At 47.5% G+C, this 15,780-nt stretch overlaps 1 protein-coding gene across 2 annotated transcripts in view; it reads left to right on the top strand.

Annotated features, from left to right (window-relative positions):
* RRP12 (ribosomal RNA processing 12 homolog) overlaps positions 1-15,780 on the top strand; it is an 81,045-nt gene that overhangs the window by 24,058 nt on the left and 41,207 nt on the right. Inside the window, exons 3-5 of one of the 2 annotated variants that reach the window (XM_074382705.1) lie at positions 6,984-7,337; positions 7,877-8,106; positions 13,483-13,566. In XM_074382705.1, the coding sequence (XP_074238806.1) occupies positions 7,199-7,337; positions 7,877-8,106; positions 13,483-13,566 (453 nt within the window). In that variant the 5' untranslated portion in view covers positions 6,984-7,198. Of the gene's footprint in view, positions 1-6,500; positions 7,338-7,876; positions 8,107-13,482; positions 13,567-15,780 lie in introns of those variants that run through there. The other variant, XM_010333227.3, reaches the window with a different exon arrangement.

The following is a 15,780-nucleotide window of genomic DNA, read 5'->3' as shown; positions in this document are numbered from 1 at the left end:
GGTCTGGAACTTCTGGGCTCAAATGATCCTCCCGCTTCAGCCTCCCAAAGTGCTGGGATTATAGGCGTGAGCCACCATACCCAGCATCAAATGGAATTCTAATGCCCCAGGAGCCGAGGGACGCTTGTCCCTTGCAGCAGTGCTGTGCCAGGCACTGGGCTAAGTATTTCACGTGGATTATGTCATTGTAGTCTCATAACAGCAACCCCATCTTCAGATGAGGAGACTGTGGCTCACAGAGCTCAGCTGCCTGACCCAGGTCACACAGCTGGGATGTGGCTTCAAACCCAGGCTTCCTAAGTCCAAAGCCTGGGCTTTAACACAGCTCCAGCAGTTAGGAAAACCCTCCGGAGCAGCTGCCACCACAATGAGTTTGTCAAAATGCCCTGAGCCCTTAGCTTGAGCCCTAAGTTAAACACCCAGACCATCTGGTTCCTCTTTAAGGCAAGAGGCTAAGCCTCAATTTCCCTTTCCTCCTGTCCAGTGTCATAACAGATTACAACTTGCTGACCTAAAACTGACCTTCCTCCTCCCCATGGCCTCAGAACTTTGGGTGTGGCATCTCTGTTCCCTCCACAGGAGCCTTGCAGACAGTTTTAAGAGCAGTGCTACATGGGGAGGGGTCCATTCTGGGCTAAGAGTTGGATCTCCTGACTTCTGCTCACTATGTGACCTTGGGGATGTCACTGAACTCATTGGAACTGTGTTTCCCCATCTGGGAAATGAGGACACCTGCTCTTTCCTCCTCACTTAGAGAATGAACAAAAAGATATTTTGGAACCCAGGAAGAGTTTTTTGGATTGTAATAAGAGCTCACATTTATTGTATGCTCACTATGTACCAGGCAGTGTGCTCAGCACTTTAAATTATCTTATTTAGTTCCCTTAAACCATATGGGAAGGCATTCTTATCATCTCCATTTTACAGATGTGGGAAACTGAGGCTCAGGGAAGAGTAAGGTGACTTGTTCAAGGTCACAGAGCAAGTGGTGGTACTTGAATTCCAACCCAGAGAGTCTAACTGCAGGACCTATCTCCTATAGATGTGAGTGGTCCTTTTTTCTTTTTTCTTTTTCTTTTTTTTTTTTTTTTGAGATGGAATTTTGCTCTTGTTGCCCAGGCTAGAGTGCAATGGCGTGATGTCAGCTCACCGAAACCTCCTCCTCCTGAGTTCAAGTGATTCTCCTGCCTCAGCCTCCGGAGTAGCTGGGATTACAGGCATTTACCACCACACCCAGCTAATTTTGTATTTTTAGTAGAGATGGGGTTTCTCCATGTTGGTCACGCCAGTCTCGAACTCCCGATCTCAGATGATCCACCCACCTCGGCCTCCCAAAGTGCTGGGATTATGGCGTGAGCCACTGCGCCCAACCTAAGTGGTCCTTATTAGCCATATGTAGAGTGGCTGATCATGGACAGAGCTAGAGCCTCTGGGTGGGAGTTGCTGCTGGAATTCAGGGGTGAAAAGGATGGGAAGGCTGCCACTACCCTTGGCCTCTGTATCTCTCCATGTGACTTGCAAAATCCCAGCCTACTAGTTGGTATTGCAGGCTCTCTGCGGGGTTTTAGCCCTAACAGGTTGTTTGTAGCACTCCCTCTGGTGGCAGAGAGGCAGCACTGAACCCTCTGTAAAATACAGCACTACACATGTTTTGGAGTTGTCCGTAACTTGACAGATACACAATTTCATACTGAATCCTGATAGCAGCCCAGTGATTCAGAATTATCACAACATTCAGCCGAGCACAGAGGTTTGCACCTGTAATCCCAGCACTTTGGGAGGCCAAGGTGGGTGGTCAGGAATTCGAGACCAGCCTGGCTGACATGGTGAAACCCCGTCTTTACTAAAATTACAAAAGATCATCTGGGCTTGGTGGCACGTGCCTGTAATCCCAGCTACTTGGGAGACTGAAGCAGGGGAATCGATTGAACCGGGGAGGTGAATGTTGCAGTGAGCCAAGACTGCACCCCTGTACTCCAGCCTGGGCAATAGAATAAGATTCCATATATATAATATATATATTATATATTATATATATAATATATATATGATATATATATATATAAGTATTATCACAACTTTAAATAATATGACACATCAGAATGTGTAAAAAATGTATAAATACTTTGGGAGGCCAAGGCAGACAGATTGACTGATGAGCTCAGAAGTTTCAGACCAGCCCGGGCAACATGGTGAAACCTCGTTCCTACTAAAATGCAAAAGAAATTAGCTGAGCTTGGTGGTGTTCACCTGTAGTTCCAGCTACTCGGGAAGCTGAGGCAGGAGAATTGTTTGAACCCGAGAGACGGAGGTTTCAGTGAGCCGAGATCACAACATTGCACTTCAGCCTGGGCGACAGAGCAAGACTATCTCTTAAAAAAAAAAAAAAAAAGCATAAATAAATAACAAAATGGAGACTTTAAAAAAAGCATAAATAAATAAATAAATAACAAAATGGAGACTTAGAGAGGTTAAATAAATTCCTTGCTTGGTTTATAGGTGAAGTGTATCCAGTCTTAAGCCCAGCACCTTACCTACCTTCTCTCAGCAGTTGTCCCAAGTCTAGACCTCTGGTCATGAGCACAGTTTGATTACAATAATTTCCACACTCTGCTTCCTCTTTCTCCCCCAGCCACCAGTTCCCTTTCTCTGCCTTTCCACCAAGGTCTCAGCCTGTGTTCCAGGCGCAAGGCCCCACTGGAGGATGATGATGTCTCCAGAGGCTGGAGGGGCGGGGGCCCAGAGTCTGAGCTGACTTCAGTCTTCTCTGCAGCAACAATTTCTCACATTAGCACACTTTATGCTCTCTTTGCTCTAGGTGTGAGGACCACTTTGTTTGTTTTGTTTTTGAGAAAGAGTCTTACTCTGTCACCACGCGCCAGGCTGGAATGCAGTGGCGCGATCTTGGCTCACTGCAACCTCCACCTCCCAGGTTCAAGCAATTCTCTTCCCTCAGCCTCCCAAGTAGCTGAGACTACAGACGCGCGACCACCACACCAAGCTAATTTATATATAATATATATAATATATAATATATAATATATATATTTATATATATATATTATATATATATATATTTTTTTGAGACAGAGTTTCACTCTTGTTACCCAGGCTGGAGTGCAATGGTGCAATCTCGGCTCACTGCAACCTCTGCCTCCCGGGTTCAAGCAATTCTCCTGCCTTAGCCTCCCAAGTAGCTGGGATTACAGGCACGCGCCACCACGTCTGGCTAAATTTTTTTGTATTTTTAGTAGAGACGGGGTTTCACCATGTTGACCAGGATGGTCTTGATCTCTTGACCTCGTGATCCACCCGCCTCAGCCTCCCAAAGTGCTGGGATTATAGGCGTGAGCCACCGCGCCCGGCCCTTAAGTTTTATATTTTAGTAGAGATGGGGTTTCACCATCTTTGCCAGGATGGTCTTGATCTCTTGACCTTGTGATCCACCTGCCTCGGCCTCCCAAAGTGCTGGGATTACAGGTGTGAGCCACCGCACCCGGCCTTTGTTGTTTTTTGAGACACAGTCTCATTCCATCACCCAGGCTAGAGTGCAGTGGTGCAATCTGGACTCACTGCAACCTCCAGATTGCGTCGCTGCACTCTAGCCTGAGATTCAGGTGATTCTCCCACATCAGCCTCCGAGTAGCTGGGAGTACAGGTGCTTGCCATCATGCCTGGCTAATTGTCATATTTTTTGCAGAGATGAGGTTTCACTCTGTTTCCCAGGCTGGTCTCGAACTCCTGGACTCAAGTTATCAACCTGCCTCAGCCTCCCAAAGTGCTGTGATTAGAGGCATGAGCCACTGCGCCTGGCCCACTTTGTATTTTTAGTTAGCCCATGAAGTGTAATACACATGCAGGCTGGGCATGGTGGCTCCCGTCTGTAATCCCAGCACTTTGGGAGGTCGAGGTGGGTGGATCACGAGGTCAGGAGATTGAGACCATCCTAACAGAGTGAAACCCATCTAACTGAAAATACAAAAATAATTAGCCAGATGTGGTGGCATGCACCTGTAGTACCAGCTACCTGGGGAGACTGAGGCAGGAGAATTGCTTGAACCCGGGAGGTGAAAGTTACAGTGAGCCAAGATTGTGCCACTGCACTCCTGCCTGGGGGACAGAGCAAGATTCCATTTCAAAAAAACAAAAACCAAACAGCAACAAAAAAATTAGCCAGGCGTGGTAGTGCAAGCCCGTCCCAACTACTCAGGAGGCTAAGGTGGGAGGATTGCTTGAGCCTGGAGGTCAGGGCTGCAGTAAGCCATGATTGTGCCACTGTATTTCAGCTTGAGTGACGGAGGAAGACTCTGTCTCTAAATAAATAAATAAGTAATAAATGGGATCATAAATATGTACTCTTTTGTGTCTAGAGTCTTTCACTCAACCTAGGTCATGCATGTTGTTATATGTAGCAGTAATTTCTTCTCATTGCCATACAGTCAAATCCTATAATATTCTGTTACATATCAATATGTCACAAATTATTCATCCTACTGTCTATATGTCTGTCTAATCTAGCTATATGTATTTTAGACACAAGAGTCTCACTCTGTTGCCCAGGCTGCAGTGCAGTGGCAGGATTATAGCTCACAGTAACTTTGAATTCCTGGGCTCAAGTGATCCTCCTGCCTTAGTTTCCCGAGTACCTAGGACTACAGGTGCATGCCACCACATGTGGATAATTTTTAAATTTTTTTGTAGAGATGGGGTCTCATTATATTGCCCAGGCTAGCCTTGAACTATTGGCCTCAAGCAATCCTCCTCCCTCAGCTTCCCAAAGCACTAGGATTACAGGGGTGAACCACTGCACCCAGCCTCATTCTACTGTTCTTTATTTTTATGTTCTTTCTTTTTTTTATTTTTTATATTTTATTTTATTTTATTATTTTATTTTATTATTTTATTTTTTATTTTATTTTATTTTATTTTTTTGAAACAGTGTTTCACTCTTGTTACCCAGGCTGGAGTGCAATGGCGTGATCTCGGCTCACCGCAACCTCCGCCTCCTGGGTTCAGGCAATTCTCCTGTCTCAGCCTCCTGAGTAGCTGGGATTACAGGCACGCACCACCATACCCAGCTAATTTTTTTGTATTTTTAGTAGAGACGGGGTTTCACCATGTTGACCAGGATGGTCTCGATCTCTTGACCTCGTGATCCACCCGCCTCGGCCTCCCAAAGTGCTGGGATTACAGGCTTGAGCCACCGCACCCGGCCTATTTTTAATTTTTAAAGACGGGGTTTCACCATGTTGGTCAGGCTGTTGTTGAACTCCCAACCTCAGGTGATCCACCCGCCTCGGCCTCCAAAGTGCTTGGATTACAGGCGTGAGCCACCACGCCTGGCCTTTTTTTTTTTTTTTTTTTTTTTTTTTTTTTTGTAGACGGAGTTTCGCTCTTGTTACCCAGGCTGGAGTGCAATGGCGCGATCTCGGCTTACCGCAACCTCCGCCTCCTGGGTTCAGGCAATTCTCCTGCCTCAGCCTCCTGAGTAGCTGGGATTACAGGCATGCACCACCATGCCCAGCTAATTTTTTGTATTTTTAGTAGAGACGGGGTTTCACCATGTTGACCAGGATGGTCTCGATCTCTTGACCTCGTGATCCACCCGCCTCGGCCTCCCAAAGTGCTGGGATTACAGGCTTGAGCCACCGCGCCCGGCCTTTTTTTTTTTTTTTTTTTTAAGACAGGGTTTCACCATATTGGCCAGGCTGGTCTTGACCTCCTGACCTCAAGTGATTCACCTGCTTGGCCTCGCAAAGTGCTGGGATTACAGGTGTGAGCTACCACACCAGCCATCATTCTACTGTTGATGGACATTTTATTTGTCCATTGTGAACATCCTCATATATTTCTTTTTTTTGCATATAAGTAAACATCTCTGGGCCGGGTGCGGTGGCTCAGGCCTGTAATCCCAGCACTTTGGGAGGCCGAGGCGGGTGGATCATGAGGTCAAGAGATCGAGACCATCCTGGTCAACATGGTGAAACCCTGTTTCTACTAAAAAATACAAAAAATTGGGCCGGGCGCGGTGGCTCAAGCCTGTAATCCCAGCACTTTGGGAGGCCGAGGCGGGTGGATCATGAGGTCAAGAGATCGAGACCATCCTGGTCAACATGGTGAAACCCCATCTCTACTAAAAATATAAAAAATCAGCTGGGCATGGTGGCGCATGCCTGTAATCTCAGCTACTCAGAAGGCTGAGGCAGGAGAATTGCCTGAACCCAGGAGGCGGAGGTTGCGGTGAGCCGAGATCGCGCCATTGCACTCCAGCGTGGGTAACAAGAGCAAAACTCCGTCTCAAAAAAAAAAAAAAAAAGAGGGCCGGGCGCGGTGGCTCAAGCCTGTAATCCCAGCACTTTGGGAGGCCAAGGTGGGTGGATCACGAGGTCGAGAGATTGAGACCATCCTGGTCAACATGGTGAAACCCCGTTTCTACTAAAAATACAAAAAATTAGCTGGGCATGGTGGCACATGCCTGTAATCCCAGCTACTCAGGAGGCTGAGGCAGGAGAATTGCCTGAATCCAGGAGGCGGAGGTTGTAGTGAGCCGAGATCGCGCCATTGCACTCCAGCCTCGGTAACAAGAGCGAAAACTCCGTCTCAAAAAAAAAAAAAAAAAAGGAAAAAGAAAAGATCACTGGAATACAGGAAAGCCCATAAAGCTGGAGAAAACCTCCTGGGTTCAAGTGATTCTTGTGCCTCACCCTCCCGAGGAGCTGGGATTACAGGCGCGGGCCACCATGCCCAGCTAATTTTTGTATTTTAGTAGAGATGGGGTTTCACCATGGTGGTCAGGATGGTCTCGGTCTCTTGACCTCGTGATCCACCCGCCTCGGCCTCCTAAAGTGCTGGGATTACAGGCTTGAGCCACAGCGCCCAGCTTGAACTCCAGTTTTTTAAGGCTCACTCCTGTGGCCCTGAAACCTTGTCCTGGCTGGAGTAAGAAGCCCAGAGAACCCTTAGCAACCCAACTTCCTCCCTAGCAACGGATCTCCTTGGAGCGCCTCCCAATCCGAAGCCAGGAGGAGGCGTAACACCGGATGTTGACTGTTTTGCCATAGTAATAGGCACGAATCCGGAAGTGACGCCAGAAGAAGAGGAAGTGAAGGGTAGAGGGTATCCACGTGGGTGCTGAGCGTGTTTCTACGTACCTGGAAGCTGGTCATCTAAGCTCACTCCCAGCCACGGCTTAGTCAAAATGGGTCGCTCGGGGAAGTTGCCCTCTGGTGTCTCAGCTAAGTTGAAGCGCTGGAAGAAAGGCCACAGCAGCGACAGCAACCCCGTCATCTGCTGCCACCGCCAGGCGGCCCGCAGCCGCTTCTTCAGTCGGCCGTCAGGTAGCCGGGTTGGGACCCGAGCGCAGCCGGCGGTGGGGTTCCGGGCAGATCTGGGTCCAGATGAGTCTGGGGCCTCTGGGAGAGTCCGGGGCCAGGCATTGGAACTTCCATTTCTTAGGATGTCGGATCTGGAGCCCGCTCTGAAGGGCAACCTTTCCAATTTAGCAGATATGGAAACTGAGGTTCACAGTAGGGAAATGTCTTGTGTAAGGCACCGCGGGTGTCAGAGTTGGGACTCATGGCTGTAATGAACCTTGGATGGCTCTTTACAGACCGCGTTCACCTTCATTTATTTTCCAGGTTATCTGAATGTAGCTCCCAGCTGATTGCCACTGGCGTTTATGCCATGGCTACAGGGAAGCGGAAACTTGTATATGGAGGATTCCCTTTCTCCTTGGCTTTTCAAGTTTTAGGCATGCAATGGGTTTATGAGGCAGAATTCAGCCTCTCGGGTTGGAGACTCGTTTGTTTCCTAGGGGTTGTTCTGTTTTCTTGACCAAAAGGAGGCTTGGGCCTTATCTTGTGCCTCTGGCTTTCAGGAGCGAGTGACCTGACAGTCGATGCTGTGAAGTTACATAATGAGCTGCAGTCAGGGTCCTTGCGCCTGGGCAAGAAGGAAGCCCCTGGGACGCCCATGGAAGAAGAGGCGGAGCTGGCTGTCACCGAGAAGTCCTCAGGCACCTTCCTGAGTGGTCTTTCCGACTGCACAAACGTCACCTTCAGCAAAGTGCAGCGCTTCTGGGAGTCCAACTCGGCTGCCCACAAGGAGGTAGGGGCGAGGGTCAGGAGAACCATGGGACGGTGAGGAGGGGCCAACTCATGCCCTTTTTTCAGCTCTGGCTGACTGGTCTCCGGTGACAACAGCTGGTATTTCTGGATGTTGTGTCATCTCTCTGCCTTTTGTGTCCCTTCCTAGGGCAGGTTCCACTTGATGCTACTTGATGCTTTTTTTTTTTTTTTTTTTTAAGACGGGATTTCACCATGTTGGTCAGGCTGGTCTTGAGCTCCTGACCTCAGGTGATCCGCCCGCCTTGGCCTCCAAAGTGCTTGGATTACAGGCATAAGGCACCGCGCCCGGCCCACTTGATGCTTTTTATAAGAACATCTTCCCTGCTGAAGTGTAAAGTACTTGATGGTAGAAATATTTTCCAAAAATTTCTCTCCTCAGCTATACCTAACACAGTACTTTGTACACAGAGTATTTTATTTATTTATTTTTTTTTGAGATGGAGTTTCACCATGTTGACCAGGATGGTCTCGATCTCTGGACCTCGTGATCCACCCGCCTCGGCCTCCCAAAGTGCTGGGATTACAGGCTTGAGCCACCAAGCCCGGCCCAGAGTATTTTCAATAAAAATATGTTGAGTAAATAAATGCTCAGTAACAGTGATTAGGAAACGTTTTATCTAGCAAGAACTAAATTTAATTTACTTTTATTATGTTATCTATAAAGTTATATATATTTTTTGTTACTGAAATAAAAAAGTGAAAATTCTAAATACCAAAATGATAGAAGAATAAAATGTGACGGTTGTTCCCCCAACTTGTCACAGTAGCTACTGTTAATGTGTCATTGTCTGTCTTCCTGGACCAGCTCTGTCTTTTTTTTTTTTTTTTGAGACGGAGTTTTGCTCTTGTTACCCAGGCTGGAGTGCAATGGCGCCATCTTGGCTCACCGCAACCTCTGCCTCCTGGGTTCAGGCAATTCTCCTTCCTCAGCCTCCCGAGTAGCTGGGATTACAGGCAGGTGCCATCACACCCAGCTAGTTTTTTGTATTTTTAGTAGAGACAGGGTTTCACCATGTTGACCAGGATGGTCTCGATCTCTTGACCTCATGATCCACCCGCCTCGGCCTCCCAAAGTGCTGGGATTACAGGCTTGAGCCACCGCGCCGGCCCAATAGTAATCTTAATTCAAGCCACATATGTAATTAAAAATTGCGTTTTTTTTTTTTGACACAGAGTTTCGCTCTTGTTACCCAGGCTGGAGTGCAATGGCGTGATCTCGGCTCATTGCCATCACCTGCTGGGTTCAAGGATTCTCCTGTCTCAGCCGCCCGAGTAGCTGGGATTATAGGCATGCACCACCATGCTTGGCTAATTTTTTTGTATTTTTAGTAGAGATGGGGTTTCTCCATGTTGGCCAGGCTGGTCTCAAAATCCTGACCTCAGGTGATCCCCAAAAGTGCTGGGATTAAAGGCGTGAGCCACTGCGCCTGGCCTAACTTAAAATTTTTTAGTAGCCATATTAAAAACTTAAACAGGGCCGGGCGTGGTGGCTCAAGCCTGTAATCCCAGCACTTTGGGAGGCCGAGGCGGGTGGATCACGAGGTCAAGAGATCGAGACCATCCTGGTCAACACGGTGAAACCCCGTCACTACTAAAAATACAAAAATTAGCTGGGCATGGTGGCGCATGCCTGTAGTCCCAGCTACTCGGGAGGCTGAGGCAGGAGAATTGCCTGAACCCAGGAGGCGGAGGTTGCGGTGAGCCGAGATCGCGCCATTGCCCTCCAGCCTCGGTAACAAGAGCGAAACTCTGTCTCAAAAAAAAAAAAAAAATTAATCTTAACAATATACTTTATTTAACTCAGTATCTTTTTTTTTTTTTCCTGAGACAGAGTTTCACTCTTGTTACCCAGGCTGGAGTGCAATGGCACGATCTCGGCTCACCGCAACCTCCGCCTCCTGGGTTCAGGCAGTTCTCCTGCCTCAGCCTCCCGAGTAGCTGGGATTACAGGCATGCGCCACCATGCCCAGCTAATTTTTTGTATTTTTAGTAGAGATGGGGTTTCACCATGTTGACCAAGATGGTCTCGATCTCTTGACCTCGTGATCTACCCGCCTTGGCCTCCCAAAGTGCTGGGATTACAGGCGTGATACTGTAATACCACTGTGCCCGGCTTGTTTTTGTTTTTGTGTGTGTGTGTTTTGGAGAGGGAGTCTCGCTCTGTCACCCAGGCTGGAGTGCGGTGGTGCAGTCTCGGCTCTGCCTCCTGGGTTCAAGCGGTTCTCTTGCCTCAGTCTTCTGAGTAGCTGGGACTACAAGCACCCAGCTAATTTTTGTATTTTTAGTAGAAATGAAGTTTCACCATGTTGGCTAGGACAGTCTTGATCTCTTGACCTCATGATCCACCTGCCTTGGACTCCCAAGTGCTGGGATTATAGGTGTGAGCCACCACGCCCGGCCTTAACTCAGTATCTTTAAAATATTACCGTTTCAATGTATAATCAATGTATTTTACTACAGCATTATTTTTATGATACGAAGTCTTCAAGATCTAGTGTATAATTTACTCATATACCTCTACTTAGATGCTAAATTTTTTTTTTTTTTTTTGAGACAGAGTCTCCCTCTGTTGCCCAGTCTGGAGTACAGTGGCGTGATCTCAGCTCACTGCAACCTCTGCCTTCTAGGTTCAAGCAGTTCTCTGCCTCAGCCTCTTGAGTAGCTGGAATTACAGGCACCTGCCACCACGCCTGATTTAGCTTTTTGTATTTTTAGTAGAGACAGAGTTTCACTGTCTTGGCCAGGCTGGTCCTGAACTTCTGATCTCATGATCCACCCGCCTCAGCCTCCCAAAGTGTGGGGATTATAGGCGTGAGCCATTGCTCCCAGCCTAGATGTTAAATTTTCATTGGAAATACTTGATTTTAATGTATTTAGAGTTCATAACATTTATCGTTGCACAAGTAGATTCGCCTGCTGTGAGTTACTACAAACCTATTCACCAGGTTGTAACAAATACATGTTTCCTAGTGAATACATCAAGTGTTTTAAATGATGAGTAGTTAAAATTTAAAAATTAAATTTTCAGGCCAGTCATAGTGGCTCACACCTGTAATCCCAGTACTTTGGGAGGCCAAGGAGAGCAGATGATTTGAGGTCAGGAGTTTGAGACCAGCCTGGCCAGCATGGTGAAAACCCATCTCTACTGAAAAATTAGCCTGTCATGGTGGCATGCACCTGTAATCCCAGCTACTTGGGAAGCTGAGGCTTGAGAATTGCTTGAACCCTGGAGGCAGAGGTGGCAGTGAACCGAGATTACACTACTATACTCCACCCTGGGTAATAGAATAAGACTGTCTCAAAAATAAATAAATAAATAAAATAAAATATTTTTACACCCATTTTGTTATTTAGGTCTACCAAAATGTGATTCGTTTCTTTTTTTTTTTTTTTTTTTTTTTTGAGACGGAGTTTCGCTCTTGTTACCGAGGCTGGAGTGCAATGGCTTGATCTCGGCTCACCGCAACCTCCGCCTCCTGGGTTCAGGCAATTCTCCTGCCTCAGCCTCCTGAGTAGCTGGGATTACAGGCACGCGCCACCATGCCCAGCTAATTTTTTGCACTTTTAGTAGAGACGGGGTTTCACCATGTTGACCAGGATGGTCTCGATCTCTCGACCTCGTGATCCACCCGCCTTGGCCTCCCAAAGTGCTGGGATTACAGGCTTGAGCCACCGCGCCCGGCCCGTTTCTTTTCTTTTTTAAGGCAAAGTCTCACTCCGTCACTCAGGTTGGAGTGCAGTAGCTGATCAGCTCCCCAAGTAGCTGGGATTCCAGGAGAGTGCTACCATGCCCAGCTAATTTTTGTATTTTTTGTAGAGGCAGGATTTGCCATATAGTCCAGACTGGTCTCAAACTCCTGGGCGTAAGGAATCTGCCCACCTCAGCCTCCCAAAGTGCTGGGATTAACGGCGTGAGTCACTGGGCCCCTGCCTGATCAGTTTATTTTCTATCCACTGTTCAGAAACTTTTTCTCCACTGAACAATATTTATAAGTTAATATATAGTTGTTCTCATTCTTTTGAATAACACACTATTTAAATCTTTCATTATTTATCATATAATGATACGGTCAGGTCTTCATATCTGCAGGTTCTGCATCTGCAGATTCAACCAAGAATGGATTAAAAATCTTTTTTTTTTTTCTGAGATGGAGTCTTGCTCTGTTGACCATGCTGGAGTGCAGTAGCGTGATCTCCACTCACTGCAATCTCCAACTCCCTGGTTCAAGCGATTCTCCTGCATCAGCCTGCCAAGTAGCTGGGATTACAGGCATGTGCCCCCATGCCCAGCTAACTTTTTTTTTTTTTTTGAGACGGAGTTTCACTCTTGTTACCCAGGCTGGAGTGCAATGGCGCGATCTCGGCTCACCACAACCTCCGCCTCCTGGGTTCAGGCAATTCTCCTGCCTCAGCCTCCTGAGTAGATGGGATTATAGGCATGCGCCACCATGCCCAGCTAATTTTTTGTATATTTAGTAGTGACGGGGTTTCACCATGTTGACCAGGATGATCTCTATCTCTTAACCTTGTGATCCACCTGCCTCGGCCTCCCAAAGTGCTGGGATTACAGGCTTGAGCCACCGTGCCCGGCCCTAATTTTTTTATTTTTAGTAGAGGCAGGGTTTCACCATGTTGGCCAGGATGGTCTTGATCTGTAATCCAAGCACTTGAGGAGGGCAGATCACTTGAGGCCAGGAGTTCAAGACCAGCTTGGTCACTTGGTCTTGAACTCTACCAGAAATACAAAAATTAGCTGGGCATGGTGGTAAACACCTGTAATCTCAGTTACTTGGGAGGCTGAAGCAGGAGAGTTGGCTTGAACCCAGAAGCAGAGGTTGCAGTGAGCTGAGATCATGCCACTGCACTCTAGTCTGGGTGACAAAGTGAGACTCTGTCTCAAAAAGAACACAAAGTATATGGGAGGATGTATATAGGTTATGCACAAATACTGCAGCATTTTATATAAGGGACCTGAGCATTCTCAGATTTTGGTACCTTCAGGGGTCCTGGAACCAACGTCTTCCTGGATAACTGCAGAACGTTATTAATCTCCTAGTGATGGCTGCTTGACCACATCAGTTTGTTGCTGCCGTGAATATCCTTGTACATATATATTTGCACACTCATCATGCAGGTATTTCTACAGGGAAAGTATCCTCATGGTGGAATTTCAGCAAGCATTTTCTGAGTTGTCTTACTTGCTAGGCCCCTGGTATGTACCCAGGCCCTAAATGTTGCATATCTTGTCTGTCTCTGGGCTTTACCTGGAGACTAATCTGTGAAGGAGCAAGGAAAGGACTCCCCTGGAGTGGGGTTAGGTCTCAAACAGTCACAGTGCTTTCTCCCTCCTGTGCAGATCTGTGCTGTTCTGGCTGCTGTCACTGAGGTGATTCGCTCCCAGGGAGGGAAGGAGACGGAGACTGAGTACTTTGCTGCTCTGGTGAGTGGGTGATACTTGAGGGTGGGTGTTCAGAGCAGCAGGTTATGCAAGATTTAGAGAGAAGACGAGTGCCCCGGCCTGTGGTGTTAGTGAAGATGCCCTTGACCAGGTGAAAGTGCTTCAGCTATTCTCAGGTGGCTTAGAAAGGCTGGTGGTATTTGCTGCATTTCTGTTTTCTCTTTTCTTTCTTTCTTTCTTTCTTTCTTTCTTTCTTTCTTTCTTTCTTTCTTTCTTTCCTTCCTTCCTTCCTTCCTTCCTTCCTTCCTTCCTTCCTTCCTTCCTCCTTTCCTTTTCCTTTTCCTTTTCCTTTTCCTTTCCTTTGTCTTTTTTGAGACGGAGTCTCACTCTGTCACCCAGGCTGGAGTTGTCCAGGCTGGTTTCAAATTCCTGGGCTCAAGCAGTCTTGTCTTCCTGTGGGCCTCCCACTGTGTTGGGATTACAGGTGTGAGCCATCGCAACTGGTTATTTATTACTTTCCCACTGTTGTCCCAGCTGGAGTGCAGTGGCACAATCTTGGCTCACTGCATCCTCCGCCTCCCAGGTTCATGTGATTCTCCTGCCTCAACCTCCCGAGTAGCTAGAACTACAGGCACACACCCCAACACCCAGCTAATTTTTTTTTTTTTTTTTTTTTTTTTGAGACGGAGTTTCGCTCTCGTTACCCAGGAGTGCAATGGCGCGATCTCGGCTCACCGCAACCTCCGCCTCCTGGGCTCAGGCAATTCTCCTGCCTCAGCCTCCTAAGTAGCTGGGATTACAGGCACACGCCACCACACCCAGCTAGTTTTTTGTATTTTTAGTAGAGACGGGGTTTCACCATGTTGACCAGGATGGTCTCGATCTCTCGACCTCGTGATCCACCCGCCTCGGCCTCCCAAAGTGCTGGGATTACAGGCTTGAGCCACCGCACCCAGCTAATTTTTTATATTTTTTAGTACAGATGGGGTTTCACCATGTTGGCCAGACTGGTCTCGAATTGCTGAGCTCATGATCCACCTGCCTCAGCCTTCCAAAGTGCTGGGTTGACAGGCATGAGCCACTGGGCCCAGCCTGCTTTGTTTGAAACAGAATCTCACTCTGTTGCCCAGGTTGGCCTGCAGTGGCATGATTTCAGCTCACTGCTGCCTCTGTCTCATGGTATCAACCAATTCTCCTGCCTCAGCCTCCTGAATAGCTGGGATTACAGGCACACGCCACCACATTTGGCTAATTTTTGTATTTTCAGTTGTGGGGGGGGTTTCACCATGTTGGCCAGGCTGGTCTCGCACTCCCAACCTCAGGTGATCTACCCACCAGCCTCCCAAAGTGCTGGGATTACAGGTGGGAGCCATCATGCCTGGCCTTATTACGTTAAATAAATATATATGGGTATATATATATATAATTTTTATTTTATTTTTGGGCTTTTCGTTTTTTTGTTTTGGAGACAGGGTCTCACTCTGCCACCCAGGCTGGAGTGCAGTGATGTGATCATGGCTCACTGCAGCCTCCACCTCCTGTGTTCAAGCGATTATTGTGCCTTAGCCTCCTGAACAGTCAGGATTACAGGCGTGTGCCACCATGCCCAGTGAATTTTTGTATTTTTAGTAGAGATGGAGTTTCGCCATGTTGCCCAGGCTGGTCTTGAGCTCCTGGACTGAAGCAGTTCTCCCACTTTGGCCTCCCAAAGTGCTGAGATCACAGGCATGAGCCACCATGCCCAGCCCAGTTATTACATTTTTTAAGAATTGTTGCTGGGCGCGGTGGCTCACGCCTGTAATCCCAGCACTTTGGGAGGCCGAGGCGGGTGGATCACGAGGTCAAGAGATCGAGACCATCCTGGTCAAAATGGTGAAACCCCGTCTCTACTAAAAATACAAAAAATTAGTTGGGCATGATGGTGCGTGCCTGTAATCCCAGCTAGTCAGGAGGCTGAGGCAGGAGAATTGCCTGAACCCAGGAGGCGGAGGTTGCGGTGAGCCGAGATCGCGCCATTGCACTCCAGCCTGGGTAACGAGAGCGAAACTCCGTCTCAAAAGAAAAAAAAAAAAAAAAGAAAAAAAAAAAAAAGAATTGTTAAAACACACAGGAAAAGATAATACAACAGAGACCATATGTGCATGCACAGCTGAAAATATTTACTCTCTGGTCCTTTATAGAAAAAGTTTGCAAACCTCTGCTCTAGAATGATGAAATAAATTAGATGGCAGTATATGGTTTTTGGCCGGATATGGT

This window comes from Saimiri boliviensis, chromosome 12 (genome assembly GCF_048565385.1).
Source record: "Saimiri boliviensis isolate mSaiBol1 chromosome 12, mSaiBol1.pri, whole genome shotgun sequence".
Taxonomy (NCBI): Eukaryota; Metazoa; Chordata; class Mammalia; order Primates; family Cebidae; genus Saimiri; species Saimiri boliviensis.
The sequence above is the reverse complement of the archived record's forward strand: the minus strand, read 5'-3'. Positions and strand labels throughout refer to the sequence as shown.